Source organism: Delphinapterus leucas, chromosome 14 (genome assembly GCF_059928025.1).
Source record: "Delphinapterus leucas isolate spDelLeu-1000000601 "Yukka" chromosome 14, BTC_Dleu_Yukka2, whole genome shotgun sequence".
Lineage (NCBI taxonomy): Eukaryota > Metazoa > Chordata > Mammalia > Artiodactyla > Monodontidae > Delphinapterus > Delphinapterus leucas.
The window spans coordinates 7,097,963-7,115,597 of record NC_143142.1 but is presented as its reverse complement, the minus strand read 5'-3'; the positions used below and the strand labels follow the sequence as shown (position 1 = coordinate 7,115,597).

The 17,635-nt window shown below is 42.0% G+C and overlaps 1 protein-coding gene across 1 annotated transcript in view; it reads left to right on the top strand.

The window, feature by feature from the left end:
* Positions 1-17,635, top strand: part of CCDC62 (coiled-coil domain containing 62) — a 44,491-nt gene that overhangs the window by 7,653 nt on the left and 19,203 nt on the right. The window contains exons 5-10 of the mRNA XM_089895378.1: positions 1,998-2,169; positions 4,159-4,260; positions 9,106-9,194; positions 9,545-9,660; positions 11,667-12,392; positions 14,890-15,046. Of these exons, the coding sequence (XP_089751504.1) occupies positions 1,998-2,169; positions 4,159-4,260; positions 9,106-9,194; positions 9,545-9,660; positions 11,667-12,392; positions 14,890-15,046 (1,362 nt within the window). The remainder of the gene's footprint in view (positions 1-1,997; positions 2,170-4,158; positions 4,261-9,105; positions 9,195-9,544; positions 9,661-11,666; positions 12,393-14,889; positions 15,047-17,635) is intronic.

Here is a 17,635-nt window from a genome sequence, read left to right as displayed (position 1 = left end):
TTTTAGAAATGAGGGAAACAAGTTTAAAATGATGCCCCCAAGGCCCTGAGAGGAGGCAGGACTGCACTGTGGGTCTCTGTCTCCAAGGCCCATTCCATGGTCCAGCATGCCTGCACTCAGCTGGTTTCTTCTGAGGTATCCATTACTGGGTCTCATAAAGTCATTAGCTATCAAATTGCTTGTTAATATGTTTTTTTTAAATTAATTTATTTTTGGCTGCATTGGGTCTTCGTTGCTGCGCACGGGCTTTCTCTAGTTGGGGCAGGCGGGGGCTACTCTTCGTTGTGGTGCACAGGCTTCTCATTGCAGTGGCTTCTCTTGTTGCAGAGCACGGGCTCTAGGTGCACAGGCTTCAGTAGTTGCAGCATGCGGGCTCAGTAGTTGTGGCTCGTAGGCTCCAGAGTGCGGGCTCAGTAGTTGTGGTGCACAGGCTTAGTTGCTCTGCAGCATGTGGGATCTTCCCGGACCAGGACTCGAACCTCTGTCCCCTGCATTGGCAGGTGGATTCTTAACCACTGTGCCACCAGGGAAGCCCGTTAATATGTTTCTAATTGAGGAGAAAACTTAGCAGTCAAGTAGTTGATGTAGTCACTAACACGCCATAAACAGTGATTGATAAAGTCTCTTCTATGTGGTAACACATGTGTTGGACAGCAGGTGACTAGAGGAGTGATTCTGGTATAATGGGACACTCATGCTAATTCATGTGTGATTTTTCCCAGCACATAAATGTTTTTGAGTGATCAGGGACAAGCTTTCATAAAATTAAAAAGAAAATATTAAAATCTATAGAATTGTCTTTAATCAAGTAGTGACCAGTTTCCTGGCTTCAGCAACCCCTACAGTGTCCATCATAGCAAACTCCTGGTGAAGCTGAAAAGGATTGCCTGACTGATGTGTCTGCAGTGGCGTTTGCTAAACTGTGTTCTTGTACTTAATAGGACTACGGTTTCTTTGCTACTGGTCTGATCACAGAGTTCCATTGGTTTTTGAATGGTCTGCGCAAACCCTATTTTTCCCATAAGTCCTAACGTGAGATGTGCAGACTGTGAAGTATTTTAGGAACGCATATAGGATGCTATCGCAGAAACCTTTGTCCTTAAGCAAAGGTAAAACCTGCTAGTAATAGTTATTCCACATGAGTGGTGGGGGAGTACTTTTGCTTATTATTTTTATACTTTCAGGTGTTATTTGAATTGCTTTTCAACAAGCACATAGATACCTTTTATGTAATTAAAACAACCACCTCAACAATAAGAGGTTCTGAATTGGGTAGGTTTGGGATAAGGTCTTGGTGTCTGTCATTTTAGCAAGCTGAAAAGAAGGGGAGGAAGAGAGAGCCTATGGGATTTATCTGTAATGCAGAGAAGAAGCCCCCTCAAGGGCCACCAGCCTTCCTATTGCTATTACAATTTCATACGTAATCAAATGTTTGCTTCTAAACTTTCTGAGACAGCAAACTATGGTGGTGCGTGCATGGTTTCAGGGGCAGCCGGCTAAGTTCAAATCGGAACTCCATCACTAACCAGTTGTATAACTGTGGCCACTTTACTGTCGAGTCCTCTGTCACGTGGGGAGTAACAATAGTCCCTACCTCAGAGAGTTACCGTGAGGATTAAATGGGGTAACACATGCAAAGTGCTTGGAATGAAACCGGGTACACGAGATCTTTTTTTTTTTTTTTTAATTCTTTTTGGAGTATAGTTGACTTACAATGTTGTGTTAGTTTCAGGTGCGCAGCAAGTGGATCAGTTATACATATATCCACTCTTTGTTTTTAGATTCTTTTCCCATATAGGTCATTACAGAGTATTGAGTAGAGTTCCCTGTGCTATAAGCAGGCTCTTACTCATTCTCTATTTTATATATAGTAGTTTGTATATGTCAATCCCAATTTATCCCTCTCCCACAATGAGATCTTAATAAGTGTAGTGTTTCCTTATTGTTTAGTTGGAATTTTAAAATCTTATGTAACAGTTTTCAAATTTGGTTTGTAGGACAAAGATATTATCGAGGCAGTCAATCACATTGCTGACTGTTCGGGTAAATTTAAATTGTTAGAGCATGCCTTACGCGATGCTAAGATGGTGGAGACCTGTATTGTGAAAGAAAAGCAAGATTATAAGCAGAAATTGAAGGCACTTAAGATTGAAGTCAATAAGCTAAAAGGTAAGGAAGAGGCATAAATTTAAGCATTTTATCTTGGGAATATATTTCTTCATTTGGGTTCACTTAATCTCATAACTGAGAGTAGGTCTGTTGTTAGCTTTAGGTCCTACCCTGAGATGTTCATTTCATTTGTATAGAATTATGCTGCAATTTTTTGTGTTACAAGATAAATAACAGAGTTGGGGGAAACTGCCTCATGTGTTCTATTTTAAAAATAATCCTGCCTTTGCTGTACCGGTTAGCTATTGCTACTATACGCTTTGTAGCAACCAATGACAGTATCTCAGTGGCACGCAACCACGAGCATTTGAGAAGCTCATGTATCTGGACGCCACACGGGAATTGGCTGATCTCCGCTGGGCCCAGCTGAGTGGCTCCCCTGGGGCATCTTCTCCTCCCCGGTCGGCTAGCCTGGGCATTTCTTCCCACAGTGAAGGCAGAAGCTTAAGAGAAGCAGAAAGATGGGAGGACCCATATATACCATCACTTCCCCCCTCATTCTGTGGCCAAAGCGAGTCACGTGGCTGAACCCCGAGTCAGGCAGTCCCCTGTGGGAGGATTTACAAAAAATCGAGGGAGGAATGCAGGGAGGGGTAAGGAGTTACCACGAACAACACAAACTCCCACAGTGGCTTTTCGGTGCGTGTTTTATTTTGGGGGGAATTCCTTTTGTGTCCTCCTGTTCTATTTGCATTCTCACAGTAACCCCACAGTTTATTTTTCTACTACTTGAAGTTTTCTAATGAAACGAAGCCTGGGTATGCCAGATAGGTTAGTGCTATGTACTGGAATATGGGTCTAGGTGATGGAGTAAAAATTTATATTCGTCTGCAGAGGATGTGGCCTTTCCCCACTGTGGGCGGGGGAAGCTGTTGGATGGAGGCGCTATCCAGGTCTTAAATCTGCACCCAGACTGTCCCATTTATAAGTGGTCATCACGTTAGACACGAAGACCGACTTCTGCCGCGGAACGAGCAAACTTAGAATGACAGAGCCGTGCGATGGTGCGATTGCTCCACCTCTGTCCCTGGTGGAATCCCTCATGAGGCAGGGAGTTGCTGTTCAAATTGTGAAAGGCTATTGGGGCAGGTTTAATTTAAGAAACTCCACCTCCTAAAATCTTGTTCTTATGACGCCCTGACTTGTGGTCACTCGTAATTTTGTCTCCATTTGTAGCTTCAGCTAAAATCATAATCATAGTATAAGCCCCTTGACAGCAGGGACGGACTCTGTCTTCTCTTTTTTTGGATCCCCAGTTAATAGCCCAGCTCCTGGGGTACATTGGAGGCATTCGATAAGTATTTATTGAATGCTGTGTTTACCTAGGTAAGATTTAAAGTAAAAAGAAGTCTGTTTTTATCAACTTTTATGTCTTATTTTATAAATTCAATATTTATTACAAAAATAAACGCAGCATCATGGATAGTGGACTAGAGAGTGAGGGAAAGAGACTCATTTGGTTTGGGTGCACTGGGAAGGCGTCTTTGAAGAGAACATTAGAGCTGAAACTTGGATGATGGGAAGAACCAGTCGTGCAAAGATCTGGGCCAGGACCTTCCTGGCAGAAGAAAGAGCAAATGCAAAAGCCCTGGTGTGGGTTTTGAGGTTGGGGCCAGTGTAAGGAACAGATTGAAAGGGCAGGGCCAGGCTGTGCAGGCCTTAAGGTAATGAGTTTGGATTTCCTCCTAAGTGTAGCACAAGGGCTTTTAACAGAGAAGTGACGCCAGCAGATGGCCCTGATTGCTCCGTGGACAGTAGGCTGCAAAGGGAGAGGCAGGGTTCGAGCAGGGAGACGGTGGAAGCCTTGGCCAGGGTCACTGCTGGGGGTGCAGTGAGATGTTAGATGAGGGACATATTTTGGCTGTAGATCCAACAGGACTTCATATTATTTGGAAGTGGGTGCTGAGGACATGAGAGGTATTCACAGTGTATATTCTTCTAGGAACTAGTATTTATTTGAGGACTTTTTTTTCCCTTCTATTTGTGAAGAGGATCTAAATGAAAAGACAACAGAAAATAATGGACAACGAGAAGAGATCATTCGCCTCAAGCAAGAGAATAGTTGCCTGCATGATGAATTGGTTTTTACTGGTAAAAATAGACAATTAGTTTAAGTAACCTGAACGTTCTATGATACTACCATGATGGGCTAAATGAATTGTACCTCTCTCAAAATACTTTATGTATTTAATTAATTTATTTTAACACCCTTTGAGAAATGAGGAGGGACCAGGCAGGGAATTTTAAAGCTGTTATCGTGCCTCCCAGTTCACTCTGTTTCCTCTTTTGTAAAATGAGGAGCTGCTCTCCCTTCTAGCTTGAGTGCACGACTATACTAGCTCACTAAAAACATAGTACTTGTGCTTAAAAATTCAATAAGAAAGAATCTTATGAGCCAAGTGTTTGTAAATACTAGATAAAAATTAGGAATTAAACATTTTTTCAATTTTGCAAACAGATCACCTGTAGTTATTACAGTTGGAAAATACTCATGTGTTTTGTTACATCAGTACGACCGCAAAATAATAATGTTGGGGATGAATTTTTCATGACTTAAAAGCAAGTTTGTTAATAAGGTGTAACTTAGGCCCCCTTCTGATAAACATAAAAGTGGCACTCCCCACTCTCCCTCACCGCCATGTTCTCCTACACTCTAACCCCAGCCCACCCCAGTGTGTCAGAGTTTCTAGCCTCTCCTTTCTCTGCTCCCAACTGAGGATCACTGATATTTAGAGCTTATCTATATATGGCCCTGACAGCCAAGAAGATTTTGTTAGACTTTAATTTTGGTGGTTTGTATGAAGAAAACCATAGGTTTGGAGGTAAAGTTCCAAATAGAAATTAAATAACTGGGACTTCCCTGGAGATCCAGTGGTTAGGACTCCTCGCTTCCTCTGCAGGGGGCGCGGGTTCGATCCCTGGTCAGGGAACTAAGATCCCACATGCCATGTGGTATGGTCAAAAGAAAAAAGAATTTAATTAACTAAGTGAACATGTTTGGGTCTACTCATGCCTACCCTCAATGTCCTTCCTGCTAGGAAGAGACTACATTTCTATAAGTTAAAGGGCAGAATACAGTATTATGTTACATTTTTTTCAAATAAAATGAAATTCTTATTTTAATCTCATGGGATTAAAGATTGGGGAAATGCAGTTTTCTACCACTAGAGGTCACTATTTCTAGGATTCCTGTGTCTCAATCTGTTACATTGTTACAGATACTTACATAAAGATATACATATATTTGTACATCTACACAAAGATATACATATGTTTGTAGCTTTATAGTTGAATTCCTGCAATCTTTCAATCGGCATCTGTGTGCCAGGCACTCTGCTAGTGACTAAGAAGCTCATAGGCCCAAAGAGAGTTTAGTGCTCTGCAGATGCTGTGAATAAAATGTGCGAGGTCAGAGGAAGGAAAAACATTTACAGAACATTTTAATAATCTCCTTTTTTTTTGGTTCATCTGTTTTTACTCATATGTCCTATTATGTATTACTAGGTAAAGTATATGTAACTTGTTAGATAATACTCTAATAAATCCATTTTATGAAATATTTTTTTATCCTTTTCTAAGCTGATTTCTTAAATATCTTTTCAATTCATACCACTGTCTCAGAACAATTTTTATATGTTTAAATTATAAAAGTGAATTAAAGCCTGAAAAGAATTTTTAAAGGCTTAACATGATAATATGCTCTCAGGTGTCATGGCTAAAAATTAACACATTTTATTCAAGGTTGGAAGATGTCTTAAAAATGTACTTTTAAGTTCAAAACTTCTTTTTCCTCTTGTTGAAGATGAAGTTCTTCACATAGGCTTAGAGACATGTTTCATTTGTACATATTGCTTATAAGAAGTCTGCAAATAAAACAATGATACTAGTTTACATTTCTGTGGCCCCGCGAGTCCCATAGACAAGGCCCTGTGAGATTGAGTGAAGGTCTCCCAGGCAGTAAAAGGCACAGAAGCTTGATCAGAATTTGGCAGGTCCAGACGTCAGCACCCTTTCCTTTGTGCTGTCTTCCTTAGGCTGCCCGCTCAGGCAGGTGTCAGCAGAGCTCCATACCTCTGTGTCTTCAGTGACCAACTTGTGAAATAAGCGGACTCGCTCCACTTTGACCCCAGATAACCCAGCCACGTAGGAAAGTATCAGATCTAAGGAAACAATTCTATTTCGTGCAACAGTAGATTATTCTGAAGTCAGATTAAGGCAGTATTGAAATATATTTAAAATTATCCTTGAATGCCAAATAAAGTAGCTGGCTTTTGTTTAGGGGCCGTGCTGTGTCCAAAACAAGTATCTCTGAGTGCTGGGAATGCACCCAGCGTGTGATCATGCTGTTAATGGAAGAGATGGGTAGAGCTGGGAGCAGCCGGAGTCCCAGATGCCCTGAGGGCATCACTTCCATCCGGAAAGAGCTACTGTTTTCTTTGTGCATAGAGTTGAATTCACATAAACTAAACGAGACTCTACATAAACATTGCAAGTGCACTACTTTTATAGGCTTTTGTTATGGTGTTGACTCACGTAATGCAAAGAAATAAATTCAGAATTGAAGAGACGTAAGTTTTAAACCCGACGCCGTGGCTTTCACTGTGCCACGAGGCACGGTTCTCAATTCTGTGCACGAGGATTACCTTTAAAAGTAAAATGAGGGCTTCCCTGGTGGCGCAGTGGTTGAGAGTCCGCCTGCCGATGCAGGGGACACGGGTTCGTGCCCCGGTCCGGGAAGATCCCACATGCCGCGGAGCTGCTGGGCCCGTGAGCCATGGCCGCTGAGCCTGCGCGTCCGGAGCCTGTGCCCGCAACGGGAGAGGCCACAACAGTGAGAGGCCCGCGTACCGCAAAAAAAAAAAAAAAAGTAAGATGATGCGGGACTTCCCCGGCGGTCCAGTGGTTAGGACTTTGCCTTCCAATGCAGGGGGTGAGGGTTCGATCCTTGGTCGGGGAGCTAGGATCCCACATACCTCGTGGCCAAAAGGCCAACTCATAGAACAGAAGCAATATTGTGGCAAATTCAATAAAGACTTTAAAAATGGTCCACATCGGACTTCCCTGGTGGCACAGTGGTTAAGAATTCCCCTGCCAATGCAAGGGACACGGGTTTGATCCCTGGTCTGGAAAGATGCCACATGCCGCGGAGCAACTAAGCCCGTGCGCCACAACTACTTAGCCTGCACTCTAGGCCTGTGAGCCACAGCTACTGAGCCCATGTGCCACAACTACTAAAGCCTGCGTGCCTAGAGCCCGTGCTCCACAAGAGAAGCCACCACAATGAGAAGCCCGCACACCGCAACGAAGAGTAGCCCCCTCTTGCCACAACCAGAGAAAAACGCACGTGCAGCAGTGAAGACCCAATGCAGCCCAAAATAAATAAATAAAAAATTTTAATGGTCCGTATCAAAAAAAATCTTAAAAAAAAAAAGATGATGCTGCAGACCCGTATCAGAAGGGCTGAGCATTAAGCGCGTTTGGCTAGGAGGTGGTGGCTTTCATAGATCCCTCCTCACGCTTTATTCCGCCTGGTCCCCAGTGACCGCCAGCAGACACTTTGCGGAAAAGCTGTCCAGGTAGAGTTGCTGTCTCCAGCAAAGCTCATGCCTTTGTCCTTAAATGGTTTCTGTGACGCTCCAAATGTAAAGCGATAATAATAAATATTTGTATTCTTTTTCATCCATGAGAAAAATGACGTGGAAAAGGTGCTTTGTTAATAAACCATAGAAGTTGTAAATTTTGATTTAGGCTGCACCTGATTGACTCAAAACCGATTCATGTATTAATAATTAGAGGGTCATTTTATGCATTTAGCTTGACCTTCTTATAAAGGTAGTGGGTTTTTTTAGGTGAGACATTTATTGTTGATCTGTCACTTCTACGTGAATGAAATTATTTCCCCTTAAGCATAATATTAATATTTTTTTCCCATACAAGTCTTCGTATAGCACTTTAGATCTTTCCTTTCTGGGGGTTCTCATCTGCTAAGTTCTGAAACTTTTTAAAATACTGATTTCTCATACCCCAACTCTAGTAACAGCGAAGTGTCTGTGTTTCAGCAGAATGTTTATGGTCTTTGTAAAAGAATGAAGATTTAAAAAAAAAACAAAAAACCTCTGTTCTTTTTGTGCTAGAAAATTGAGTGTAATACTATGTATATTAAAGAAAATTCTGAATCTTAATTACCCATCAGGTAAAGAGTTTTCAAGAAAAAGAAAGTCTGTAAAGGAGTGCTGGACTTTCATGAAAATGGAAAGACAAGTTTGTCTACCTATGGGGTCACCTCATAGGTCCGGATATCTTCAGTTTTTGCTCAGTGAGAATACATACAAGTGGCCCGATTGTGAGATTATATCAGATTGACTTACATACTGGTGAAAATAGTGATTTTTTTTTTTTTTTTTGCCCCTTGTAATGTTAGGTTTTTTTCTGTTGGTAAAGGTAATATGCTGTTTGGATTTTTACAAGGAAAATGCATTTGTAAGTTACCTGTGTAATGTGAATAAGTAAGTAAAGAGTAAAGTAATATGTATTAAATTTAGAGATTTAGAAACCACCCCCTCAAAAAAAAAGAGGAAAATAATTGTCATTAATCCTTCCATCTAAGAAATAACTTGATACTTCAGCATGCTTGCTCTCAGCCTTTTTCTATGCATATCTACACACAGACACACACATGTAATTTGAGCAGACAGTACAGTTTTGAATACCTTTTTGACTTAACATTAATTATATTGTGAAAGTTTTCAAATTTGGTGAAGGATCTAGTCAGAATCACTGATGAAAGCTCTTTCCAGCCATCCATTTTGCAGTTTTAAAATTCAGGAAGGGGGCGGGGGGCAAAAAGTTAGCCGGGCATAAAATTGTTGGAAATGAAGAGGTTTGTGTTGATATGGGCTGGTGAAAAACGTTTTAATACTATTTGTTCTTAAATAGTAGAGAGAGACAAAAGGAAAGACGAGTTACTGGATATCGCAAAGTCAAAGCAAGAACGCGTGAGCGCAGAGCTGCATAATCTGAGACAGGTAGGCTCCCACTTACCTTCTCTGTTAGGTGGGAAACGCTTATAAACAAGCATCAAGCTAGGAAAAGCGTGTGCCCAGTGATTCTGTTTGTGATGCGTTTGGAATCCCGACTACAGGAAAGGTGTATCACATTAACCTGGCAGATAGGGTCTTGCTTATGGTAATTCAAGGTTAGGAGACTTGTTCCATTAACAAATCTCAGTGCTAACATGGGAAAAATAAAAGCAAACACATTCAGCCTAGTTCTTTAGTCACTGTCTGATCTGTTTTGGCATTTCAAAGTGCCAGTTGTTGGCTCAGTTTAGCTTTCTTGTTAACGCTTTATTTTGATGTATCAATATCTATGGCAGATTTACATAAAACAACAGCGTGATCTGCAGTTTCTTAATTTCAATGTGGAAAGTTCTCAGGAATTAATACAGATATACGACTCAAAGGTGGAGGAATCAAAGGCCCTGGAATCCAGGTAATCTTAGTATGATGCTATTAATATGATCTTATATGTTATTCCATCGTTCAGTCAATATTTGTTAAGTACCTGCTGTGGGCCAGTACTTAACTACTGTTTGGTAGGCAGTAGGGAATAAATGTATGTGACCTAATCCTGGGTTGTAGTGAGAATTTTAGGCATGATCTTAATTTAACCATTTGATTAAATTCATTAAACACATTATTTGTGTGTTTGTTGTGTAGAAGGCTTGGAGCTAAAGCAGAAATTACAGAGATGAATCATTTATTCATTCATTCAGCACTCAGTATTTTAGGCACGGGCTAGGAATAGGGAAAAGGAAGATATATTGGGCATAGTACTTGCTTAAAATAATGCCAAAGAATGGTATAAATAACTGCAGTAGAAGTTCAGCTGAGGGTGGTCTCTGCTCTCAGCCTGATGTTCCCGTTTTCCTTGTTAATAGGGGGAGTCTACTCCTACCTATAAAAGGCAGCGTGTGAATTAAATTGGTTTCTGTAAAATTAAAATATAAATATATGAGGTCTGGTTTAATTTAACAAGCATACAACTGCCCCACAGTTAAATTGAGTCCACTTTTACAAGCAGAAATGGTACAGGGAGTCATGGAAAGGAACAGGAATTCAGGGAGTTCCCCATCACCGCACATAGGAGCAGAAGCTGGGCTGGATGACGCAGCTCCTTTCCCCGGAGGGTGGAGTTCAGGATGGGGGTGGTCAGAGTTGCAGGGAGGGATGTAAGGAGCAGCTGTTGCTACAGACAGTAGAACTGGGGACTCACCCACACTTTGCTGCATTTGCTGTACTCTTCTTCGAGGTCTTTTGCTGGGGGTTGTTGCACCATTGCTCTGTATCCCAGCTGTGGCTGCTACTCATAAACACCAGACCAACCCAGCGACCTCTTGCAGGCAGAAGCCCCTAACCTATTGGCTCTTTCTCCTTTTTGCGCTGCATTTCCCCTGGAAGGTACCTGGGCTGGATGATTGAGGTTATTCTTTAAGAACATAAAGTGGCTTATCCCCTTCTAGAAGGAGGGATCAGAATCATACAGATTAGAACACCTGAATAGGTGTGACATGAAAAACTTTGACAATTTATTAGAAGGTTTATCACAATGATTTTTATTTTATGCACATGTGGTGTCACTTTTACCTTAGACCAGTTTTCAATATATAGCTACATAGGCATCCAGCAGATAAATGGGAGGGTCATGAATGCAGTCTGGTGAACACATTTGGCACTTGCCAGTTTATCGTTGTACCTTGACTCTCCATTGCCTTTCAATCCTGACTTTATGTCTATTTAACTGTGAATTAGGAAGAGAAATAATAGATCAATCAACGAGTATTTACAGAACACTTAGTGTATGTTAAAGGCCGTATTAGGTTCCAGGAGGATTAAAAATGCTTCTACATGTGAACAAAAACCTTAAGAATCTTTTTTTTTTTTTTTTTGCGGTACGCGGGCTTCTCACTGCTGTGGCCTCTCCCGTTGCGGAGCGCAGGCTCAGCGGCCATGGCTCACGGGCCCAGCCGCTCCGCGGCATGTGGGATCTTCCCAGACCGGGGCACGAACCCGTGTCCCCTGCATCAGCAGGCGGACTCCCAACCACTGCGCCACCAGGGAAGCCCCTTAAGAATCTTTTGACAAAACTTTTATATGTATGAAACAGTGAATGATATAGTTATAATAGGAAATTCGCTATCTGATTAATTAGATATATATTAATATATACAGTAAGATAATGATTTGCAGTATGGAGAGTCAGTGCAGTGGACATTAAGGATGGGAAGAGGGGAGTGGGTGTGGTGGTCGGCAAGACTTCCTGGAGGAGGTTGGGCTAAAATTGGGCTCCGAAGAATATAAAAATTCTACCTCATATTTTCAACTCAGACAAATGGGTCTTACTAGGGTTTAGCTCAGCTGATGAGGTTTGAGTGAAATATTTAGAACGACAGTATCAAGTGTATCTTATAACTTACGTTTTTTGTAATGCCACCATAGCAGAGAAATGTGTTTATCAGACCTTGAAAATAACCACCTAAAAGTCGATTTTAAGAGGGAGGAAAATCAGAAGTCACTGGTTAAGGACCAAAAATTTGAGACCACGTTGGTTCAGCAAAATAAGTCAGACGAGAGCTCTTATGATGTATGCAAAGAGAAGAAACTACAGGTTAATACTTCATTTGGGGGAAAAAGTGTAATTGCTATCTCATCTCTACTTGCAAAAGACTTAGTGGAGAAACAAAAGTCTTGGTCTCTGGGAGGAAAAATCCAGACTGAACCCGAAAACAAAAGTACATTTTGCAAGATCCACGCAAAATCACCAAAAGGTAATGGAGTTGGGATTCAGAATGAAGAGAAACAACTCTCGGAAACATCAACATCTGTAGCCGATGAAAAGTGGCATGACGTCAGCCTTTACCTGGGCCTGGCCAACTGTTCTGGTTCAAAACAACCAGAAAAGCTAGATGTCAAACGTCAAGATCACCTGGAAAGGTCTGGAGTCTCATGTTGCCATAAAAGCGAAGCCTGTCTGGATGAAAGCGACATGTGGGGATCCAAGTGCTGCCACCCGAGTGACTTCATGATCGAAGCTCCAGGCCACATGTCTGACGTGGAATGGATGAGCATCTTCAAGCCTTCCAAAGTGCAGAGAACCGTGCGCCACAAATCGGTGTGCACTTGTTCGGAAAGTGCCAGTGGAACCAAATACAACTCCTCCACAAGGTGAGTCTTGTTTCATGTTTGTGAACACCCAGGGAACCTACTTACTGTTCTGAGAAATATAAAAGGGCTGCAGTAGCCACTTCATGCCAACTGTGAAACGGAAAGCAGTGTTTACAAACCGTTTCCTCTTTTCATCACAGGGTAGGCTGTTGAGTTTTTGATTGCACAGAGGCTGTATTTGATTCCAGTGAGAAGTTTGTGCCTAGGACAGCTTCTGAGGCAAAAGTTTTGCTTAAAAACAAAGCCAGTTGTCATGAGCTGAGCAAACATGTTTTATTTTAAAACAAACGGGGAGGTCACTTTACAGGGTAGAATGCTGCTGTGGAGCATTCCTCAGCCAGGATCCTTTTGAATCGATAAGCCGTTTCTTTCATGTCCAGATTACATTCCCTAGACCCCAGATAAGACATTCTTTTTGCCCCCGTTGGCTTATTTACACATCCAACTGCTTTGGCCTTTGTGTTCACTTTACATTTCCCAAACTTTGTTACTTTTAAAAATCATGCAGGAGAAAGAATATTTGTATTTAATAAGCTGGTAACAGTTATTGGTTTCTTTTTTTCCAGTTTTATTGAGATATAACTGGCATACAGCACTGTATAAGTTTAAGGTGTTTGGCATAATGATTCCAGTGCATCAGGAAATGATGACCACAGTAGGTTTAGTGAACATCCATCATCTCATAGAGACACAAAATAAAAGAAAAAGAAAAAAATATATTTTTTCCTTGTGATAAGAACTCTTAGGATTTACGTTCTCAACAACTTTTTTTTTTGTGGTACGTGGGCCTCTCACTGACGCGGCCTCTCCTGTTGTGGAGCACAGGCTCCGGACGCCCAGGCTCAGCGGCCATGGCTCACGGGCCCAGCCGCTCTGCGGCATGTGGGATCTTCCCGGACCGGGGCACGAACCCGTGTCCCCTGCATCAGCAGGCGGACTCTCAACCACTGCGCCACCAGGGAAGCCCTCAACAACTTTTATATATAACCTGCAGCAGTGTTAATTACATTAATCCTACTGTACATGAAATCCCTAGTGCTTATGTATCTCATAACTGCAAGTTTGTGCCTTTTGACCACCCTTATCCAACTGGTTTTTTTAAGAGAAAAAAAATGGATTAGTTTCTGGCATAGGCTGCATTTTTCAGGCTCATCTTACTGTTCAAATTGCTGAGTCTTGTAATTAGTTGAGGGGTGCTACACTAATGTCTGCTATTGTTAAAGCAAACCTAGCTCTTTGATCTTAAATTACAGAAAGGATGAAGCCTCTGTTTTGAGAGCCTTATTTTAATCATCACATTGACTTTCATAGGACTCTATGATTAAACTTCCCTTCTGGTATTTTCATTGTTTGGATTATCGTTTGGCCCTTTTAAAAGCCTGAGTCGCTTAAAAATCATACAGTTATTCTGTCAACAAAAACTGGTTTTTACACTAAATATTATCTATTCATATTTGGTTTTTAAAGATCATCTTAGATAATTGCAAGTACCAGGAGGGCACAACTTCCTATTTTTCACTATTGAACAAGAACACGCATATATTAAGGGAAAAGCTTGTGTTAAGTAGTTTTAAGAGCAGAGCGGACACATATTAAACTTAGTGTATGAAAGAAATTCAAAGACAATTTCAGAGTTTTCTTTCAAGGCCCTTTTGACCTCCGTGGCTTGAAATGATTCAAGTGACTTCTCGTTCTGCCTGCAGAGGCCAAGGCATCGCATGACAAACGCGTGATTAAGTGGAAAAGATAATGATGTTTTCCTGTTTTTCCTTAGACTATACAAGCTTGTGTACCTACTTCATCACCTGACTAAAATGGTCACATTTATACCACCGTTCCATTTGCTGTGCAGGGGTTTACGTGTGGAGGGGGCAGCCGCCGCGGCCTGCTCTGCCTGCCTCACGGGGCCTGTGGGAGGAAGAGGTTTCCAGGGCCTCTTGCTCTCAGCTCTGCTTTGAGGCCGGTGTTAACAACGCACCAGAAACTTAGCTGCACGTGTCTGTTCTCTAACTACTGAGACCCTATGGAAGAATCAAGGACCCACAACAGTGCCATTCTGCTTTCACAGAAGGACTCGTAAAAGACCATTAACAAAAATCAGTCTCACAAACCAAAAACCTAGAATCTTCCAATGTTTAACCTTACGCTGTATTCATTTTTTTCCTCTTTTGGATGATCTCGTCTCTCACACCTTCTTTTCTTTGCTTTTTTTTTGTGGGTGTGGGGAGGAGGGCAATTCTCTCTTCTGTAGTTACCCTTTAACGAGGAATTTGGTTTTAATTCTTACTGCTAAAGGTATGCATTCATTTATAATATTCTACACAAATATTCTGCTCAAGTCTCTAATGTTCTATTCAAACTTGAGCTTCATCATCAGAAAAGAAAACATTTTTTTTTTTTTGTCCTGTTGAGATACTTTCAAGTATAACAGTACTGGTGACATGTGTCTGCTCTTGTTTCAAGATGTCTGTTTTTGTTTTCGTTTTATTATTCACAGTGAGCTGATTGCCAGCCAGCAGTCCCACTGTTTGGGTTCTTCAAAATCTGCCTTAAGAGAGGATGAGAAGTTGATAGAGACGGAGTCCTCTTCTGATAAAAAGAACTCATCTAAGATTTTGTTAGTCAACAAAGACGCAGCATTGCCCAGTGAAAAGGTTTGTATTTCGCTTAGAAATACCCAGCTTATTCAAGCAAGACTTCTCCCCAGCATACTTTTTTTTTTTTTTTTTTTTGCTGTACGCGGGCCTCTCACTGTTGTGGCCTCTCCCATTGCGGAGCACAGGCCCCGGACACGCAGGCCCAGCGGCCATGGCCCATGGGCCCAGCCGCTCCGCGGCATGTGGGCTCCTCCCAGACCGGGGCACGAACCTGTGTCCCCTGCATCTGCAGGCGGACTCCCAACCACTGCGCCACCAGGGAAGCCCTCCCAGCACACTTTTAATTCCCCTAGAGCACTACTGTTAGTGTGCTTAATTTTGGCTATTCTTCAGGGGTTTTTTTCTTAATTATAGAACTTTAATTTATATTACTTAACTGAAGTCATAATTATTTACCTTCTCTTTTCTTTAAATATCCTGTAGATAACTTCAGGTAGGATGTTCCTCAGGCCCTCCAGGTGACTGATCTATCTATTTTTAATAAATATTTTAAACACATAGAAAATGAAAAATACAAGTAACTATGTACTTACATTCGGATTTAACACGTTGACATTTTGCCATATTTGCTTTATTTTTCAACTTGTGAAATAAATAAAATGTTACAGATAAAGGGTAAGTTCATGTGCCATTCTGCCTGTGCCTACCCTCCACCCCCACCTGTTAACCACTACCCTGAAGTTGCATCCATGCTTGCTTTATGCTTTTATGTTTTACATAAAAGTGTATACTTAAGGGCAGGAATAGAGACGCAGACGTAGAGAACAGACGTGTGTACACAGCGCGGGGGAAGAGGGGGATGAATTGGGAGATTGCGATTGACATATATACACTACCACGTGTAAAACAGATAGCTAGTGGGCACCTGCCGTATAGCACAGGGAAGCTCAGCTCAGTGCTCTGTGGTGACCTAGATGCGGGGGGGAGGGGAGGGGTGGGGGGGAGGGAGGGAGGTCCAGGAGGGAGGGAGGTCCAAGAGGGAGGGGACATATGTATACACATAGCTGATTCACTTCGTTGTACAGCAGAAACTGACACAACGTTGTAAAGCAACTATACCACAATTTTTTTTTAAATTGCATACTATTGTTTTGTTTAAACTGTACATGAATGGTAAACTGCCGTCTGTATCCTTTCTGATGTGATTTTCCAGCTTTGTCAGTGTTTTGTGACCTTCATCTGTGCTGACACCGTGGACCTATAGCCTCTTCATTTTGATTGTTGCTTGATGTGTGATCCAGTGATTGAATAAACCGTAGTCTGTCCACGGCCCTACAGACAGGCAGTGAGGTTGTGTCTACAGTGTCATTATTGTGGATGAGCCAGTGTTTCCAACATGAATGGGGTGCCCCTTGCAGGTGGTTCGTAAAGAAAATAAGTTCAAGTAAACAGTTATTTTTGGTGTTATTTTGGGAAGATATCCGGGGAGATGAGTTGGGTTCAAATCCCGGTTTTGCTTTGTCTTAGCTCAGTGACGTTAGTACAGTTATTTAATTTCTTTGAGCCTCAGTTTCTTCGCCTGCAAATGTGCAGTTATAACATCACAGTTTCTTGGTTTAAAGGGGATATTGGAGGGCCTGGTCCCTAATGGGTATTTGATGACTATTAGTTCTCTTTGTTCAAAACTGACGGCACCAAGTGTTGACTAGGATCTGGTGCACCTGGGACTTTTGTTCACTGATGGTGGGAATGTAAATGGTAGAGCCACTCTAGAAAACACTTGGGTACTTTCTATTAAAAAACTACTTAAAAAAAAAATTAAATATACACCTACCATATGACCCAGCTGTTCTAGAGAAATGGAAACATACGTCCACAGAAATATTAAAGCAGCTTTATTTGCACTCGCTAAAAAAACTGGAAACAACCCAAATATACTGCAGTAGGTGAATAGATAAAACTGTGGTATATCCATACAATGGAGTACTTCTCAGCAATAAAAAGGAATGAACTATTTATACACATACAGCATAGGTAAATCTCAAGGTAATTATGCTGAGTGAAAGAAGCCAAACAGACAAAAGTATGTAATACATCTATATAAAACTCTAGATGATGCAAACTAATCTCTGGTGACTGGAAGCAGATCAGTAGTTGTCTGGGAATGGCGAGGAGGCACTCACAGAGGCAGGAATTCCAGAGGGCCAGAGGCGTGATAAACGCGACCGTATTCATTGTCTGGGAATGGCGAGGAGGCACTCACAGAGGCAGGAATTCCAGAGGGCCAAAGGCGTGATAAACGCGACCCGTATTCATTGTGGGGATGGCTTCATGGGTGTGTACTCATGTACACATGTATGTAGGAAGTCATCAGATTGTACACTTAATTAGTTATTTTTGGGTGCGTCGGGTCTTCGTTGCTGCGCGCAGGTTTTCTCTAGTTGTGTCGAGCAGGGGCTACTCTTCGTTGTGGTGCGTGGGCTTCTCATGGCGGTGGCTTCTCTTGTTGCGGAGCACAGGCTCTAGGCGCGCAGGCTTCAGTAGTTGTGGCTTGTGGGCTCAGTAGTTGTGGCTCACCGGCTCTAGAGCGCAGGCTCAGTAGTTGTGGCGCACGGGCTTAGCTGCTCCGTGGCATGTGGGATCTTC